Source organism: Helobdella robusta (genome assembly GCF_000326865.2).
Source record: "Helobdella robusta unplaced genomic scaffold HELROscaffold_25, whole genome shotgun sequence".
Lineage (NCBI taxonomy): Eukaryota > Metazoa > Annelida > Clitellata > Rhynchobdellida > Glossiphoniidae > Helobdella > Helobdella robusta.
Window position 1 is genome coordinate 914841 of NW_008704310.1, and position 17272 is coordinate 932112.

Below are 17272 nucleotides of genomic sequence, written 5' to 3' on the forward strand. Positions count from 1 at the left end.
TATTTGAAGTCTTTGGTTATGAACAAAATTTAATTTAAACGTCTGTTTCACACGATTATAGCTGAATTATATTTTTATAATCTGTAATGCATGACATATTCAGTTCTCCCGATTGCAAATCGTCGAAAAATAGTTTAGAAGAAACGCTTTTGATTTTTCCTTACAAACTCTTTGATGCTGCAAACTTAAATTTAGGTTTAATCACTTGGACTCCAAATGGAAATGCAATTTCAGTTGACTCGTCGTGTTTTGAAGAGCAGATCATGTTTCTGCATCCGTACTTAGTTGAAATTCCAAACTTCGCCAACTTCAGAAGACAAATGCGAGCTTACGGATTCAGTTGGAAATTAATTAGTGATGACATTTTTGAATTTTCTCATGAATACTTCAAGCGGTATCGTCAAGACTTGTTGAAATTTGTTCTAACGAGAAGGAAGCAAATGAAATTGAATGCCTTAAAAGACAAAATAGATGAAAGCTATCTGAACTTGCCATCATCTGTGAACTGGAGAAGATCGCTGAGAAGCAGACCTGATAGCGTCAAAACTTTTCAAATAAATCGTTCAAAACCGCAAAGGAAACCTTACATGCGCCGTTTAGGCATCTCCCAACCTGTAGGCGTTGATGCTTTTTCGGATAATCAAGACAGCAACATTTCAAACGCTTTTTTCACGGAAAATGACGTAATGTACCTATCTGCAAACTTTTGCAGTCCACACAATTATTGCTCACCAGTTACAAATGATGAATATCTAAACAATGAACCGAATTTGTATCATAGCCAGATCAATTACAATTCATTTCCAAACGCACCGTTTGATAGATTAGATTTTGAAATTTATCACAGCTGTTTAAGCTGGATGTTACAGCACGATCCTGTTTTGGCGAGGGAATATGAGGTTGATATGTTGACCGATTGCCTGAAGAATATGCAGAAACATGTTGATGTACCAATTTATTTTTACGATTAAATTATATGTTTAGATTTCTTTTATTAATAACAAAATCTATTTTTCTGGGTTTCTTTTTTAGTTTTGTGATTTAAAATTTTCGTTTAACACTTATATCAATTAAATGATCATCTAATTATTGTCTTTCAAATTTGTGTTTTATAAATAAAATAAATAATAAGTTCATTGAATGATGTTGCGCATGATACCAGAAAATTGTCATGAACGAGTTAACTAACACTTACTAAGTCTGATAGTAACATTGACTGTTGCGCAAATTTATGACGTCACCTTCAATTTGTTCTATATGCATGCTGCAATAATAACGTGTTCCTTTATGTACATGCATTCGATTGCGTTGTTGGTAATGCTAGTCCGACCGCCGGCAGAGTTGGATCCAGACTTGTCGCCAAATTTGGATCACAGTTTTTACGAGGAAGAGCCAAAAACATCGACTGTGACCATTTAGAATCAAATATCTGGTAGTACAGTTTTCTGCCGAATTTTTTTTTAAAACAATGTTTTTTATGCATGCCGACAATTAGTTTACGAGTCATTAACATATATAGGCTAAACTTAACATGTATGTTCATAGCGGGTCTCCCGGATCCTTTAATCTGCCACTGAGTCCGACCAGGATAATGGCAATGTTAAAAATTTGATAACAAATACATCTTGGCAATCTTTGTTTTTTGTATTTTCATTTGAGTGTTTATAAAAAGTTTTGATTTTTTTTGTTTAAATCTTGGCTGCAAAGTTGGAATGTCTGCAAAGTTGTCCTGTGTGTCTGTGTTTGAAGTATTTCTAGATGGTTATATATTCGTTGCTAATCATATGTACCAAGCCATTCTCTATGTCTCTCATAATTATAACATGTTAAAATATCTGAAACTTCGACGTGGCTTACACGTGACTATTCCTAACTTCAACTACATTTAATTTAATCCCTCACGATTGTCATTTATTTTATTCAATTTTGAAGATATTATTTATCATCACAAATTCTCTCCGTTAAATAATTTACCTACATATATTAACCAATAATCACCAACCTTATTAATGTGGTGTCAAATCTGATTTCTCCGACCATTTCCCAATTTTCTGCACTATTAATAATATAGATGTCGAGCACAAAGCCGTAGAAAAATTTAGCCACGGATTTACTAAGAAAGTAATCAACCAAACATTACCTCCTGAACGCCCATCAATCACCCGCACAAATCAATTAAAAATATTAGGCATCACATTCACCTCCACACTCAATATAGCGCCTCATATCAATCACATCATCACAAAAGGCTTTCAAACATTTCATGCACTCAAAACATGGTCTCAGAGGCATCAAATTATTTGACACAGGGCCGGAACTAGGGTATTTTCCAGGGGGGGGCAAAAATCAGTGTGCCGCCCCCCCCCCACGACGTTATTATGCTACTACCGTAAGGTGTATAAATGCATTTTTTTAAATTACATATTACATGTTTCTTAATAAAATGTTTTATTTATGGACATATCAATATACATGTTAACACAGATACTTGACATAAAAAAAACAACTATATTATAGTTATAAAACGTGAAAAATTGAAAAACTTTGTATTACAAACAATGTCATTTGTCAACTTATCAAGTAATTGTTTCGTATATTATATTATATTATATTAGAAACAAATCTTTCTAGCTTTTTTAGCTGCAAATGTATTGATTATATCATCAAAATTGATAAGAGATGCTCGTTTGTGTTCAATTGAAATTATGCTTAAACTGGAAAGTCTCCCCTGTCCCATTGTACTTCTCATGTAGTTTTTGATGATTTTGAGTTTACTGAAACTTCGTTCTCCAGATGACACTGTGACAGGCAACGTGAGAAAGATTCTCAATGCAGTAGTGATGTTAGGGTAGCCTTCTTCTAATTTATTTTTATAAACGAGACTTAGCATTTCTTTTGATGTGGCTTTTTTTAAACTTTTGTCAACTGTCAAAGCGTGATGCTTAAAACTTTCTATTTCAAACATGAATTCATCAATGTTGAGATCAGCTGAGTATATATTTGCCAAATTTTCGGCTTTAATTTTTAGATCTGCTGTCTGCATTTCTTCAATTTTAACACCACTCAAAAACCCAAACATACTGTTTACATTATTCAAAGATTCAAATCTGTCATTAAGTTCTGTAATCACTCTGTTAATGATTTCTAACATAGTCACTTGGTACATATTTTCAACACTTGTCAGAGCTTCATCATTGCACAATTCATCAGCCATTTTTCTTTTCATTCTTGGTCTCTTTTCTGAAAATGCAGATGTTAGATTATTCATTTTTGCTAACAATTTACCCTCAGCAATGGCCTCAGATGGTGCAGACTCTCTGCAAAACTTCATAAGTGTCAAAAGACCTTTGAGGTTTCGGGCAGCCAAATCAACTGTTAAATCTTTTTTTTGTAAAAATTCGTTTACATGGTTAATCTTTTCTAACAATGCATGCCAAAATCTAACCATCACGATAAATTCAAGTTTTTGAATATTTTTCAAAAGAGAGCTGGCCTCATTCACAGTTTGAGGAGTTGAGAAATCATAGTTCTTAAGATCTTCTAGAGTCTGCAGAACTTTACTATAATGTTTATATACAGCTTCGACTGCATCTAATCTTGCAGACCATCTTGTTTTGCTTTCAGGTTTTAATGTTATCGGCACATTTTCTTTGAGAACTTCCCAACGTGAAGTTGAAAGTGCAAAAAAAGAATACAAGCTGTTCAAAGTTCCAAAAAAATTCTGAGCCTGGACAGTAGCACTAGCTGCATTAGCACCAACTAAATTGAGAGAGTGTGCAGCACATGGAACAAAATATGGCAGATGGTTTTTCTGCAATAATCTGGACTGGACTCCTTTATATTTTTCAGCCATATTTGCTCCATTGTCATACGATTGCCCCCTACAATTCTTCAAGTTAAGTCCATCTGCATCTAATTTTTTCAAAATTTCTTGACTGAGACCTTCACCTGTTTTGACACTAACTTTAAAAAAATCAATAAAACTTTCTTCTATTTCAGTTGTATCTTTTTTGACGTAACGAACTACTTGTGTCATTTGTTCGCTGTGACTGATATCCGGAGTGCAGTCAAATATTAAAGAAAAATATTTTGCATCCAAAATGTCTTGTATTATTCCTTGCTTTATGTTATTAGCAATAATTTCTAAAAACTCATCTTGTATTTTATGTGAAAAATAGGATATTTGTCCATTCTTATGCCGCTCAATGTGTTGTTGAAGAGGAACATTATAATGCGAAATAAGTTCAACTGTATTCAAGAACTTTCCATTAGATGGGTTGCTGAAATCACAATTTTCTTTAGTTCCTCGAAATGGACTTCCTTGTTTTGCCAAGAATAGAATAGCATCTACAATACAGCGCAATACCGCTTTCCAATGCAACTCTTCTTGTTGGATCTGATCTTGGAGTTCTGCATCAATACTTCCATTTACTAAACAAGATTCTAATGTTTTCCAAGAGCAAAAGCAAAGTTTGTGGTTAGATGAATTTTCATGTTCAGGCAACTTTTCATTAAGTTTTTTCCAATTGGTAAGTCCTTTTTCTTTAGCTAAAGAAGACATTTGATTTGAAGCTAAGTGTGGAAACAGTCTGCAGGGAATACAATAGAGAGCTTTATTACTTTCACTATAGGCTAACCATGATCTTTTCATTTTTTCTCCATTTTTGAGAACTTTATAAAACCAGTCTTTGGTTAAATTGCGTCCTTCTCGGCTACTGTTACTCAAATTTGGTTCAGTTAAATTTTCAAATCTCATTTTTGTTATGAAACATCTTTCTGAATCAGAAAAACTTTGTGGCCATGAACCAGGATCACTGAAATCAAAAGGGAACTTAGATGTCTTTTGAAGACTAGTTGTGGGGTCTTGTTGAGGTAATAATTCTTCTACAGTTTCATTTGTTGGATTGAAGTTGAACCAAAATACTTTCTCCTTGATCTCTTCTTTAGCTTCCATGTCATCTAAATACGAAATATTTAAAAATATTATTTTATTCAAAAGGATTCATAATTAATACACATTGTGCATAATGTTCCATTATTCAATTAATAAAATTTGAAATAATAAAAATATTTACCTGATTTTTCTTTTGAACCCTCTTTATCACTATCCACTATAATACTAACATTAACATTAGATTTGTTGAATAACGTTTCTAATTTTGGCGTTAGTGTTTTTTTCTAAGTTTTTTTCTGCCATCCATTTTTATTTTCGAACATGAAAACGACTAAACTAATCTACTATACTATACGATATTTTTCGCGGCGTGATTTTAAATCAAATAAGGGAAAGATTAAAAATAAGAAATAAGATAAAGATTCTGCTCATAATATTTGCGTTTATATTTTAATCTTTACATAGAAAAAAACAAACCAAAATAATTTAAAAAAAATTAAAAATGAGTAATATAAAAAAATCAAATTTACTTTGATCCATCATCCATATTATAACAAATGCGAATAAATTTTTCAAATTTTTAAAAAATGTCTAAAATTTGCCGCCCCTAAAATTTGCCGCCCGGGGCGCTTGCCCCCCCTAGTTCCGGGCCTGATTTGACATCACTGAATCACTCATCATCTCACGCATCAAATATGCAGCTCCCTCCTGGTCTGGTTTTGCTACACAACAACAACTTCAGCAACTACAATCTCTCATCAAAAAACTAATTCGCTTCAACTATCTACCTGCATCATATCCTACCGTCACTCGATTCAAGACTTCAAGACTGTTCAAGAAAGTAACAAATAACAACAACCACGTCGTCCATCCTCTACTACCACCAATTAAAGCTACAACACACAACCTTCGTCAGTGCAAACATAACTATCAAGTCGTCGCCCAATTTATATACCAGGAAAAGACCTTCATCACAAGACACCTGAAACATATTAATACTCACTAAAACTTTATCATTACAGAACTAGTTTTTATTTATCGATCACCTCACAGCACACCATCAAACATTAATACTCATTAGAACTTTATCATTCACAGATCTAGTTTTTAATTATCGATCACTTCACTAACTCACTAAGTCATCATCTAGTCTATTAATTTGCCGTTACTTCTTTTTATATTTCATTGTCAATTACTTTTCGTTTATTTATTTTATTATTATTATTTATTTTTTCTAACATATTTCATTTTTCATGTTTTAACATTTTTCTTCCTCACTTTTTGTATTTATTTACTCACTTATTTGTTTAAATTTGTACTACTGCCTTGCATGTTGTTACAGTTTCTGCGTCTGCCAGATCCTGATTTTTTAAAGAATAAAAAAAACAAATCAGGCTTTACCTATCACAAATTACTTGGGAACACTTTCTTTTGAAAATAATGTCGACGAATGCTGCAAAATTTTTCAATACTTAAGTTAAGTTTTTAGTTTATAACAAAAAATTTCGTGATTAAAAAGTCCACAACACGATGTCGAATAAACCATGGATTTCGCAAACCCAGAAAAGATTTGATTATCTATAATCAATTATATATATATATTTATGATGATCCATGATAACAGCAATAAAATTAAATCATTTTCATCAAAATTCAAAAAACCTTGGTTCAACTATAATCTGCTACAACAACTTAAATTGAAAAACAAAATATATTCCAGACTCACAAAATTTTTAAGTGTAGCTAACTTAGTTAAATATAAAGCAGCCAGAAATAACTTTACAAAATCCAAGAGCCTTGCTGAGAGCTAATTCTTTGAAAATAAATTAAATCAACTTAACACTGATTTTAAAACCAAATGGCGCTTAATTAATGATACACTTAACATCAACAAACCATCTCCAAACATAGAATATTTGAATTTCAACGATAGTAAATTTTCTGATAAAAAAGACATCTGCAACATTCTCAAAAGAAATTTCGTGGATACCCTTAATACGTTACAGCAAAGTTTTGAACATGGTGCTACTGAGCGAATTTAAATACTCACTAAATCAAATTGTCACTCCCTTTACATGAATTGTGTTAGTCAATCGGAAATTTACAACGTTATCAAAAATTTTAAAGCAAATAAGTCATCATCTCACAACGGTCTCAACATGCAGACAGCTAAATTGTTAATCAATGAACTAACTATACCAATAACGCATGTCTGGAATGTCCCTTTATGTACTGGTCTATTCCCTAATGTTTTCAAATTGGCAAAAATAGTACCCATTTAAAAAAAGTTGATAGAGATAATGCTGATAATTATCGATCTATCTCTTTACTCTCGCCATTCTCTAAAATCCTGGAAAAAGTTATGACTCTTAAACTGACTTCATTTTTATAACGTTTAAACATTTTGTCAAGTAATCAATATGGATTTTAAAATGCCCATTCTACTGAACTAGCCATTGCTGAACTATTCAAGAAAGTATCTAGTAACATAATCTAAAGTTAACTTTAGGTATTTTCATTGACTTAAAAAAAAACATTTGATCCAATAAATCACTATCTTCTGTTTAAAAAAAACTTGATCATTACGGAATCAGAAGGATATCTAACGACTGGTTTTTTAGTTACTCAAAAAATAGATCTCATTATGTATTTTTGAAAGAGGTCAAATCAGATAAACTTCCAGTAGACTGTGGAGTACCTTAAGCATCCATCATTATATTCATCAATGATCTGCCTGAAGTCTCTTCCATCTTGAATTGCATACTGTATGCAAATGATACAAATATTTTTTTTCCTCTAGTCCAACATTGATAAAATCAATAATAAACTACAAAAATTTGAAAGCTGGTTTATATAAAACAGACTTGTGATCAATGCATCAATATGTTCCTACATGAAATTGGGCCCCAAAATACTTACCAATGCGCATTCAGATCTTCACCTTACCTTGAGTAATGCTTTGTTACCTAAAACAGATTCGATCAATTTTTTGGAATATTTCTAAAAAGTAACTTATTTTGACAAAACGCATTTTGTCTATAATTAACAAGACCAACAAATATGTGGGCCTAATTTACCTACTATGAACGAAATTAAATAAGAACGCATTGATCTCTATCTTTATCTATTACAGTTTCGTACTGCAACATAGTTTGGGACAATGCACCTGCCAATTTAATTCATCCTATGTTCGTCGTGCTAAAGAGATTTGCTAGAATAGTTTTCAACTCAACACAACACAAACTCATTCGCCTTCGCTCATCTGTTAATCATCGCCATCACCTTCGTCTGCCGTCGTCATTGCAACTGCATCAACCAGTCAATACATCATCTCTCGTCAATAAAGGCTTCTCACATTGCTCACTATCAATATGGAACAGTTTGCCACTCATCATCCGTCACCAATCATCAATAGAAACGTTTAAAAAGCGATTGAGGCAGCATCTGTTTGAACAGGCCTTTGGTGGCAGTGCTGACATTTGTTTATTCGGGCGCCTCTGACGCTATGCATAGGGCGCTTTTAAATGACATTATTATTATTATTATTATTATTATTATTATTATTATATTAAAACAGGGCTCTCACGTTACTCATCTGTTTCCAGAAATCAAGATTATGACTATAAAATAAATTAATGCATTCTTCGTTTTAATTTTTGTTTTAAAATTTGTCCATAATCTGCTGCCATCGTATTTCAAAAACAGTCTGAGCCCCACCTCCTTGATGAACATTAGGCCAACACGTCAACAAAATACGTTCTACAATTACCCTCACAAGTCACTTATTTTTTGTACCAGTTTACTGTTCACTGGACCAAAACTCTGCGACAACGTCATTCCATCGGACATTGAAGAGATTAATAATATTTTTTGTTTTAAAAAACTAAGTTTCTACTTACTTATGATCCCCTTGTAAAAATTATCTTTTATTCAATTTGCTTTATGTGTTTTTCTTTTCTAATTTGCCTTAATACTCATTATTCAGATATTAGATTAATTCATATGGCTATTACATTTCATGTGTTAATATTTGTTATTTATTTGTGTTCTGTTCACATAGTAGAATTTTTTTTCGTTAAAAATATTAATATCATTAATTCTTGTCGTTAGTATTATTAACTTTTATATCTATTATCCTCGATCTCGCCTCGCTCGATTCGTCCAATCGTAATATTAATTTTCTTTTGTACTCTAATCATTAACATTGATAAGTATTATTCTTAATCGAATTATTACATAACTTCGGTCAACTTGTTCATTCAATGTTCGTCCGTTTGTATAAGTTTCATCGAATTCATTTATTTTATACAAATATTGTGAATATTCTGTTTATAAACTTGCTTAATCTAATTACTTTCCTCATGTACGGTTGATGTTAACGAGGTGGCTTTTACAAGTAATCGTTTATTTGGTCTTCGAAATTCATTTAATTGCTCTTTTCTTTGTTTATATTAGCTTGCAATAATTTGGTTTGGAATAAATTTTGAATAAATAAAAATAAATAAAATTTTAGAAAAATATGTAATATGCTCAAAATTTGCGTTCAACGGCAGTTAGTAATTTAGAAAATTTCGTGTGATTGTTGGTTGGCACAAGGGAAATATGGAGTTAGTTATTATTATCATCATAATCAGTATCATCACACAACATGCATCACTAATTCAATTGTTATCACGGTAATGATATAAATCATAAAACCATAAGTTATGATGCTCATGTTCATCTAGTTTTCTCAATTTTCTTGTCAAACAGCTGGCTCACCGCTCATGTCATCAGAGAATTAAAGTGTTTCTATTATTTCAAGCTAATATGAGGCTGACTAGGAGGATAATGAACCGACTGAAAGTTGATTGGTTGATCAGATCCTATCAGAAAAACAACGAAATTTATTTTCTGATCGTTTTTGACTGTTGAGACTGGGAGCAGAAATAGTTTGCTGCATTCTCAGTTTCTATTTCTAACCCATTGAAACATCTTCATTCGTTGCTCCTGTAAAAATAAGGATGAAAATTATAAGGATATTCTTTTAACAAATGTTTCATATATTTTGAAAATAACAATGTAACAGATTGTTCTTTTTTAAAGTAATATTAATTTAATAAAACTTTAACAATCATGTTAGATACATGCTAAAAATTGAGTAAGATGAAATAATTTACGTGTTTGTGAAGCAGCAGTGTTAAATAACTTGTGCAGTGTGGAGTTGGTTGCTCGAGTTTGAAGGAGAATGTTCTTTGTTGATGACGATGAATGCGATGACGATTTCGACGAGGGCCACGACCACCAGCGTCACAAAGAGGCGGCGCTTGTCAGGCTGCACCCACTCAATCATTTTTTCAAGTCTATTTTTTATAAAGCGCATCTCGTTGCAATGAAACAACATCAGCAAATATCTCTTTGCAGCCGTATCCCAACCCTAGATGAACTTACACAGAGTATATGTATTCTAGTATACGTATTTGTAAGTGATACATTCACGTTGGTGTATCGCTACAAATAAGAAAAACTTTCAAAAACTTTTTCAAAAATTAAAACACCGCTTGCGTATGCAACAATTTGAAATCATATATTTATTTATATACATATATATTTATATTATATGTATGCATATACAACGCGTATTAAAATATTTTCAACGTTGTTTGCTTGTCAATGTTGTAAGAATTATTCCAATGAAGCTTCCGTATGAGCGGTAACTAAAATAAAATTGTAATTTAAACCCATCTATGAACACGATTACAGGAAAGCAAGTAATACAACACTTGAAAAAATGTTGTCATGTATTTATATAGTGTATTATTCTTCCAACAAAACTCGTTCAGACGTAGCAGTGAATGAAATGCATGCATCCAACCACTCACCTCTGAAAATCAATAATCTCTACACATCTATGATACGCTCCATGCATGCACAGCACACTGCTCTGTATTAGACGGAAAGCGAATCTTAGTGTTCGCGCAATCACTGTCACAAATTGTATTTATTTTCTCTACAACATTTGACTCCTTTTAAAATTAATTCAGACTTGTGCACTTGAATAAAATGGAGTTGAATGTGTTACCAGCTGTTCCTGCTGACTGCTCTTCTCTTTTACATATCTTCTAATAAAAACCCAATTAGCTTTTTTTGCAAAAAAGATTCTTAAAATTCAATAAAACTTCATTTTTATTCAAAACTAATCAAATAACTTGCTTACGCATACTTTCCAAGTTAGAAAAACTTTATAATAATTTTTATTAGTTAGCAAATTAAAGCACTATAAAAGAAGCTTTTTTAAATATATAATTACTGCTATCTTGGAACTTTAATAAGATTTGGAATGTTTCAGGGACAATTCATGCAATCGTACAGAAACCTCCTACAAAATTTTCCCCACTTGTGCTTCGTTCATTTTGGTTCGTTGTTGTGATCGCATGTCTGATAGGTCCCACTCGCTAACAATGCACTCTACTAACCTCAATTTAAATTTGAAATGTTCAATACGAAAAATGTAATGAAGTACGCGAATGGTCGATCGGAATTCAGCTGAAACATTTGATAAGTAAATTTCATAAAATAAATTATTTACAGACGAAAACCAATAAATATAAAACAATAAAAACTTGGCGGAGCAAGAGTCGTTGTAATTAAAATTCCACTATTAAAATTAAAGATTTTGAAATTGTCATTGCACTGTACAACAACACACGTTTAGACGGCATTTTCCCCGAGATCGGGGGTTGCCGTTTGGCTACCTATGATGAAACCGAAATATCCCTCGACGCCATCCACATCTGTCACTCGCCTCAGTATCACGCAACCCCGCTTTCACCCTGTCCTTCTCCACCTGCTCTCTCCATCCCAATCGCGGACGACCCCTTCCTACCACTCCTTCAACCTCGAACTCCAACGCTCGCCTAATCCCGACCCTTTCATCCCTTCTCAACACATGTCCATACCACCGCAATCTCGATCTCCTTATCAATGTCACAATGTCCTCATTCAGTCCCATCATTGACATCAGCTCTGTACTACTCCTCCTATCCTTCACTTTAACCCCACACATCATCCTCGCCATAGCTCTTTCAGCCCTCTGCAGTACACTTTCCTCCTCTCTCCTCAACACCCAAGTTTCACCACCATATACCATCGCTGCTCTCACACATTCTTTATATACCCTCCCTTTCATCTTCACTGACCATTTCTTTCCACACAATACCCCACCCAGTTCCCTAAATTTCATCCATCCCACACGAACTCTAGCCGTAACTGCGCTCAAACATCCTCCATCCGCATTCAGCTTATCCCCTAAGTAAACAAAGCTTTCCACTCTTTCAATACCACCACTCAACCCCGTCCTTGCGTCCGTCCTATTAATCACACCATGAACACATTTCTTACATTTGAACGTGCCTTCCACCTTTTTCAGTGCCCCCCTCAAACCACTACATCTCTTATGCACCCATTTCTGACATCCTATACACAACACCGAGTTAGCCTTCACTCTCCTGTCACATACCCCACAGGGGTCTATTTTACTTATCACTCGCTCCCCACCTTCCCCACTCACCATTACCTTCGTCTTACCAATATTAACTTTTAACCCTTTCTTTTCAATAACACTTTTCCATCTGTCAAATTTTAACTGCAATTCTTCCATGCTATCAGCCATCAAGACTAAATCATCTGCATACAAAATCTCAAATAACAACCCCTCCATTATGTTTCCACACACAACATCCATCACAATTGCAAACAGAAACGGTGATAACACTGATCCTTGATGCACTCCTACCTTAACACTAAAAGCGTCCGACATCCCCCTTCCAACCCTCACCTTTGTCTTTGCCCCTTCATACAGCTGCATCACAGCTTTAACAAGTCTTTCATTCACTCCTTTCTTCTTCAACGCCCATTCAATGACCTTCCTCGGTACTCGATCAAAAGCCTTTTCTAGATCCACAAAACACATGTACAATCTTCGTTTCTTCTTTCTATAATTCTCCTGCAACATTCTCACCATGAACAACGCATCCACCGTTCCCCTACCAGGCATAAACCCACACTGCATTTCATTAACTGTCACCATACTTCTCAACCTCCTCTCAAGCACCCTCTCCACTACCTTCATTCCGTGCTCTAGTAATTTCACACCCCTATATGACCCACAATCTCTCACATCTCCTTTGCCCTTATACAACGGCACCAACACACTGTGTCGCCAATCCTCAGGTATACCTTCATCATCAAACATACTGTTAGCAATTCTCATCATAACTTCAATTCCTATCACCCCACTCGCTTTTATATGTTCTGCCGCCACTTTCGAAACCCCTGAGTCATTGCACTGTACATAGGTCAAAATGAAAGTAGTAATACTAAAGACGAATAGAAGCAAGCGCTGTTAGATAAAATATCAACACCGATGAAATCATAGATAAGTATGCGTGTAAATATAATTTTTCTGCATATCAAATTATGCGGCCTTTAGCTGAAGATTAGATATCCGTCCAGGACACCACGGATTTATTCTTGCCACAGGAAATGAAGTTTCTTCCATTGGGACTCCAGGCCACAGCGTACACTGCATCGCTGTACATTTGTGTCGGTGTGGAGATGTGTTCGCATTGATGTTTCGATGGAAAACTAATTAAATTTATTAACAGAAGATTATATATATCGTCAGCACAACAAAAGATCACATATGATGCCACCACAACAGATAATAAGAATTGACTAACGTATGACCCTTGGCAGTGGAATTCAGTTTATTTTCGTTGACGTCCCAAATGAAGATGCCCCCGTTGAGAGAGCCCGCTCCTATGAAGTTGCCATCGGGACTGGTCAGGCGGAAGAGGTGGATCAAATGAAGTATCAGGTCGAAAATCCGGTAGATTAGATGGAAAAAAATTAATTTCATCATTAATTTATAGTACATATATAAAGAATTAAATAACTTCATTATTGTATGCATGAAGGCTAAGGTGACACGGCCACAACATACAATAATATACAAACAATGCATATGCAGCAGACGTTTAACAACACGATGATCGCTTATAACTTATCAACAAATTTTCGTTTCAACACTTTGGACTATTGAAGGCATTTCTGAAGTTTTGCTCTTTAGTGTGTAACTAATAAAAATTTAATGGCACTTGAAATATTTATGTATGTAATGGAATAGATGCTATAGGTAGGTTATGATGACAGCATGAGAACATAAGGAAGAGTTGCATCAGGGAATGTAACCTGAAGACGGCTTTGTTGCAGTTGTGGGTCAGGAAGCCAGGAGCTCTGTTGTGGAAAGTTCAGTGGATTGATTGATCAATTGGTTGACTGATTAATTGACTGATTGATTGACTGATTGATTGATTGAATGATTGATATCATTTAAATAAAATTTAATTTGAATTAACCGAAATATTTATTGTGTTAATAAAATAAGAACAATAAACAATAATATTAACGCAAGAATTGGAAAATTTTACGATGATAAAAAGAGCAAACATCCATTTCGATGTGATGATGGGTATGCGATGGTGGGTGGTTGTGTGTGATGGTGGGTGTGTGATGAAATGTATGGAGGTGTTTGTCTGTATGATGGTGAATACGTGAAGATAGTCATTTAAAACTTACTGGAAATTGTTGACGATTGCTGTTTTCCTGACATCAATGAGATGGATGGCGTTGTCCTTCGTGCTGACCAACAAATGCTTCCTGTCTGTCAATTAACATAATTTATTCATTTCATATTGATACAGTGCTTCCTGTCAGTCAATTAACATAATTCATTCATTTCATGTTGATACAGTGCTTCTTGCCTGCCAATTAACATAATTCATACATTTCATGTTGATACAGTGCTTCCTGCCTGCCAATTAACATAATTCATTCATTTCATGTGACCAACAAATGCTTCCTGTCTGTCAATCAACATCATTCACTCATTTCATGTTGATACAGTGCTTCCTGCATTCATATTTCATGTCTATTCGTTAATATAACGCCGCAGGAGTAAAAAATGAGCGCTTATGTTGCTTAAATAAAATATTATAGTAACACTATTTGAATGGTCAGGATCATAGTTGATCGTAATTAATTCTATCCTGGTTACTAAACAAAAGTATTCATTTATTTCTCAAACAGTTAACAAATCCCTTAATCTTCAAGCTTCATGAACTTTCTCTACGCTTCCCTATCAAAAGTAGTGCACTGGCCACCATGGCATCCACTCAAGCAAACTTGCACCATCTCAAACACATCAAGACACGTGCGATAACAATTCATCTTCGTCTACTTCCCAAATTTTGCGACTCTTTATGATGGATTGGTTGAATGAGGACGACGAATTTGATTGCAGATGTACCACTATTTGTACAATTTTTATTCCACCACGCACACAACATCCGTCGTCGTCAGCAATCAGTTCAAATGAATTCAGATGAAAAAAAGGAAGGTTGGAAGCGTTTGAAGTGCTGGAAATTAGTGCTGGGAATAATTCTTTCTTTGAGAAAAATTATTCTGAGCGACTAGCCCTAATAAATCTTCCTCACAATATATGAGATAACGAACAAACATCAAACTGATGAAAACAAAAATGAAACCGGGCGAGAGGTCAAGCGAGGTGATTTTGTCTGACATCTCAACAGACTTCAACTCCTTCGGTGAGTCAGATTTGATATCCCAAAACCTGACCAGGTTGTCGAAGTGACCGCTGATAAACGTTGAACTGTCCAGGGTGACCAGGTCGGTGCACATGGAGCCCACAAAAAATGATTTGATGCCTAGTGGTGATAATGGCTGAACAATTTAACGCCAAGTAATTTCGATCAAGTAACAATAAATCTATCATCATTATCATCGTTGCCATCATCATCACACCACAACCACTACCATCATCATCATTATTATTATTATTATCATTATATACATTAATTCAACGTGCCCAATCACGAAAATAAGTGTTTATTCTGCATGTTCTCATTCAACCAGCCATCAGCCTCAACAAGTGCAATACAATACAATACAATACAATACAATACAATACAACAACAAACAACAACACACGTTTAGACGACATTTTCCCCGAGATCGGGGGTTGCCGTTTGGCTACCTATGATGAAACCGAAATACCCCTCGACGCCATTCTGCCGGATACTGAGGGCCATTGTCACTTCTGTCATCATAAGTAATTTATTTGGCTAATTTTTACGCAGGACGCCCTTCCTTACGCAACCACAGTTATAAGCGGTGGGTCTAGCCTTTGATGATCCAACATCACTCACAAGGCAGTGAGGGTCAGTTTAATGTCATAACCAGGACAAAATACAATACAATACAATACAATACAATGCAATACAATACAATACAAGACAATGTAATGCAACAAACAAACAAACAGACATGTGATGCTCTTGAGGTCCCAGAGCTTCAAGATGCCATCCTTGCCACCCGACACCACCCTGTTCGAATCCATCATGAACTTCGCTGACAAGACATAACCACTGTGACCCGTCAAGGTCGACTGGTGATGATGATGATGGTGGTGATGATGATCGCGAAGATGACGGTCATGATAATGATGGTGGCGATGACAGGACGGTGCGTGAGTATTTCATTTCATAGAATCAAAATAAATAACTTGATAAGTAGATGTGAGTGGATGATGATGTGATTGGATGATGGTGTGATTGGATGATGGTGTGATTGGATGATGGTGTGAGTGGATGATGATGTGATTGGATGATGGTGTGATTGGATGATGGTGTGATTGGATGATGGTGTGAGTGGATGATGATGTGATTGGATGATGGTGTGATTGGATGACGGTGTGATTGGATGATGGTGTGATTGGATGATGGTGTGAGTGGATGATGGTGTGATTGGATGATGGTGTGAGTGGATGATGATGTGATTGGATGATGGTGTGAGTGGATGACGGTGTGATTGGATGATGGTGTGAGTGGATGATGATGTGATTGGATGATGGTGTGATTGGATGACGGTGTGATTGGATGATGGTGTGATTGGATGATGGTGTGAGTGGATGATGGTGTGATTGGATGATAGTGTGAGTGGATGATGGTGTGATTGGATGATGGTGTGAGTGGATGATGGTGTGATTGGATGATGGTGAGATTGGATGATGGTGTGATTGGATGATGGTGAGATTGGATGATGGTGTGATTGGATGATGGTGTGATTGGATGATGGTGTGAGTGGATGATGGTGTGATTGGATGATGGTGAGATTGGATGATGGTGTGATTGGATGATGGTGTGATTGGATGATGGTGTGATTGGATGATGGTGTGATTGGATGATGGTGAGATTGGATGATGGTGTGATTGGATGATGGTGTGATTGGATGACGGTGTGATTGGATGATGGTGTGATT

At 35.0% G+C, this 17272-nt stretch overlaps 3 protein-coding genes across 3 annotated transcripts in view; 1 reads left to right on the forward strand and 2 right to left on the reverse strand.

Annotated features, from left to right (window-relative positions):
* Positions 1-86: 86 nt before the first annotated feature.
* HELRODRAFT_172976 (hypothetical protein) lies at positions 87-971 on the forward strand (the record flags this gene model as incomplete). The annotated part of the gene is made up of 1 exon (XM_009019629.1): positions 87-971. The coding sequence occupies one exon, from the start codon at positions 87-89 to the stop codon at positions 969-971; it is 885 nt and encodes a 294-aa protein (XP_009017877.1).
* A 314-nt stretch (positions 972-1285) lies between these two features.
* Positions 1286-3214, reverse strand: HELRODRAFT_172977 (hypothetical protein; the record flags this gene model as incomplete). The annotated part of the gene is made up of 2 exons (XM_009019630.1): positions 1286-1445; positions 2964-3214. The coding sequence occupies 2 exons, from the start codon at positions 3212-3214 to the stop codon at positions 1286-1288; spliced, it is 411 nt and encodes a 136-aa protein (XP_009017878.1).
* An 8200-nt stretch (positions 3215-11414) lies between these two features.
* Positions 11415-17272, reverse strand: part of HELRODRAFT_99753 (hypothetical protein) — a 10638-nt gene continuing 4780 nt past the window's right edge. Inside the window, exons 11-17 of the mRNA XM_009019631.1 lie at positions 16280-16400; positions 15481-15660; positions 14513-14597; positions 14126-14170; positions 13615-13713; positions 13215-13465; positions 11415-11560 (exon numbers count right to left, since the gene is read on the reverse strand). Coding sequence (XP_009017879.1) covers positions 13372-13465; positions 13615-13713; positions 14126-14170; positions 14513-14597; positions 15481-15660; positions 16280-16400 — 624 coding nt within the window. The 3' untranslated portion in view covers positions 11415-11560; positions 13215-13371. The remainder of the gene's footprint in view (positions 11561-13214; positions 13466-13614; positions 13714-14125; positions 14171-14512; positions 14598-15480; positions 15661-16279; positions 16401-17272) is intronic.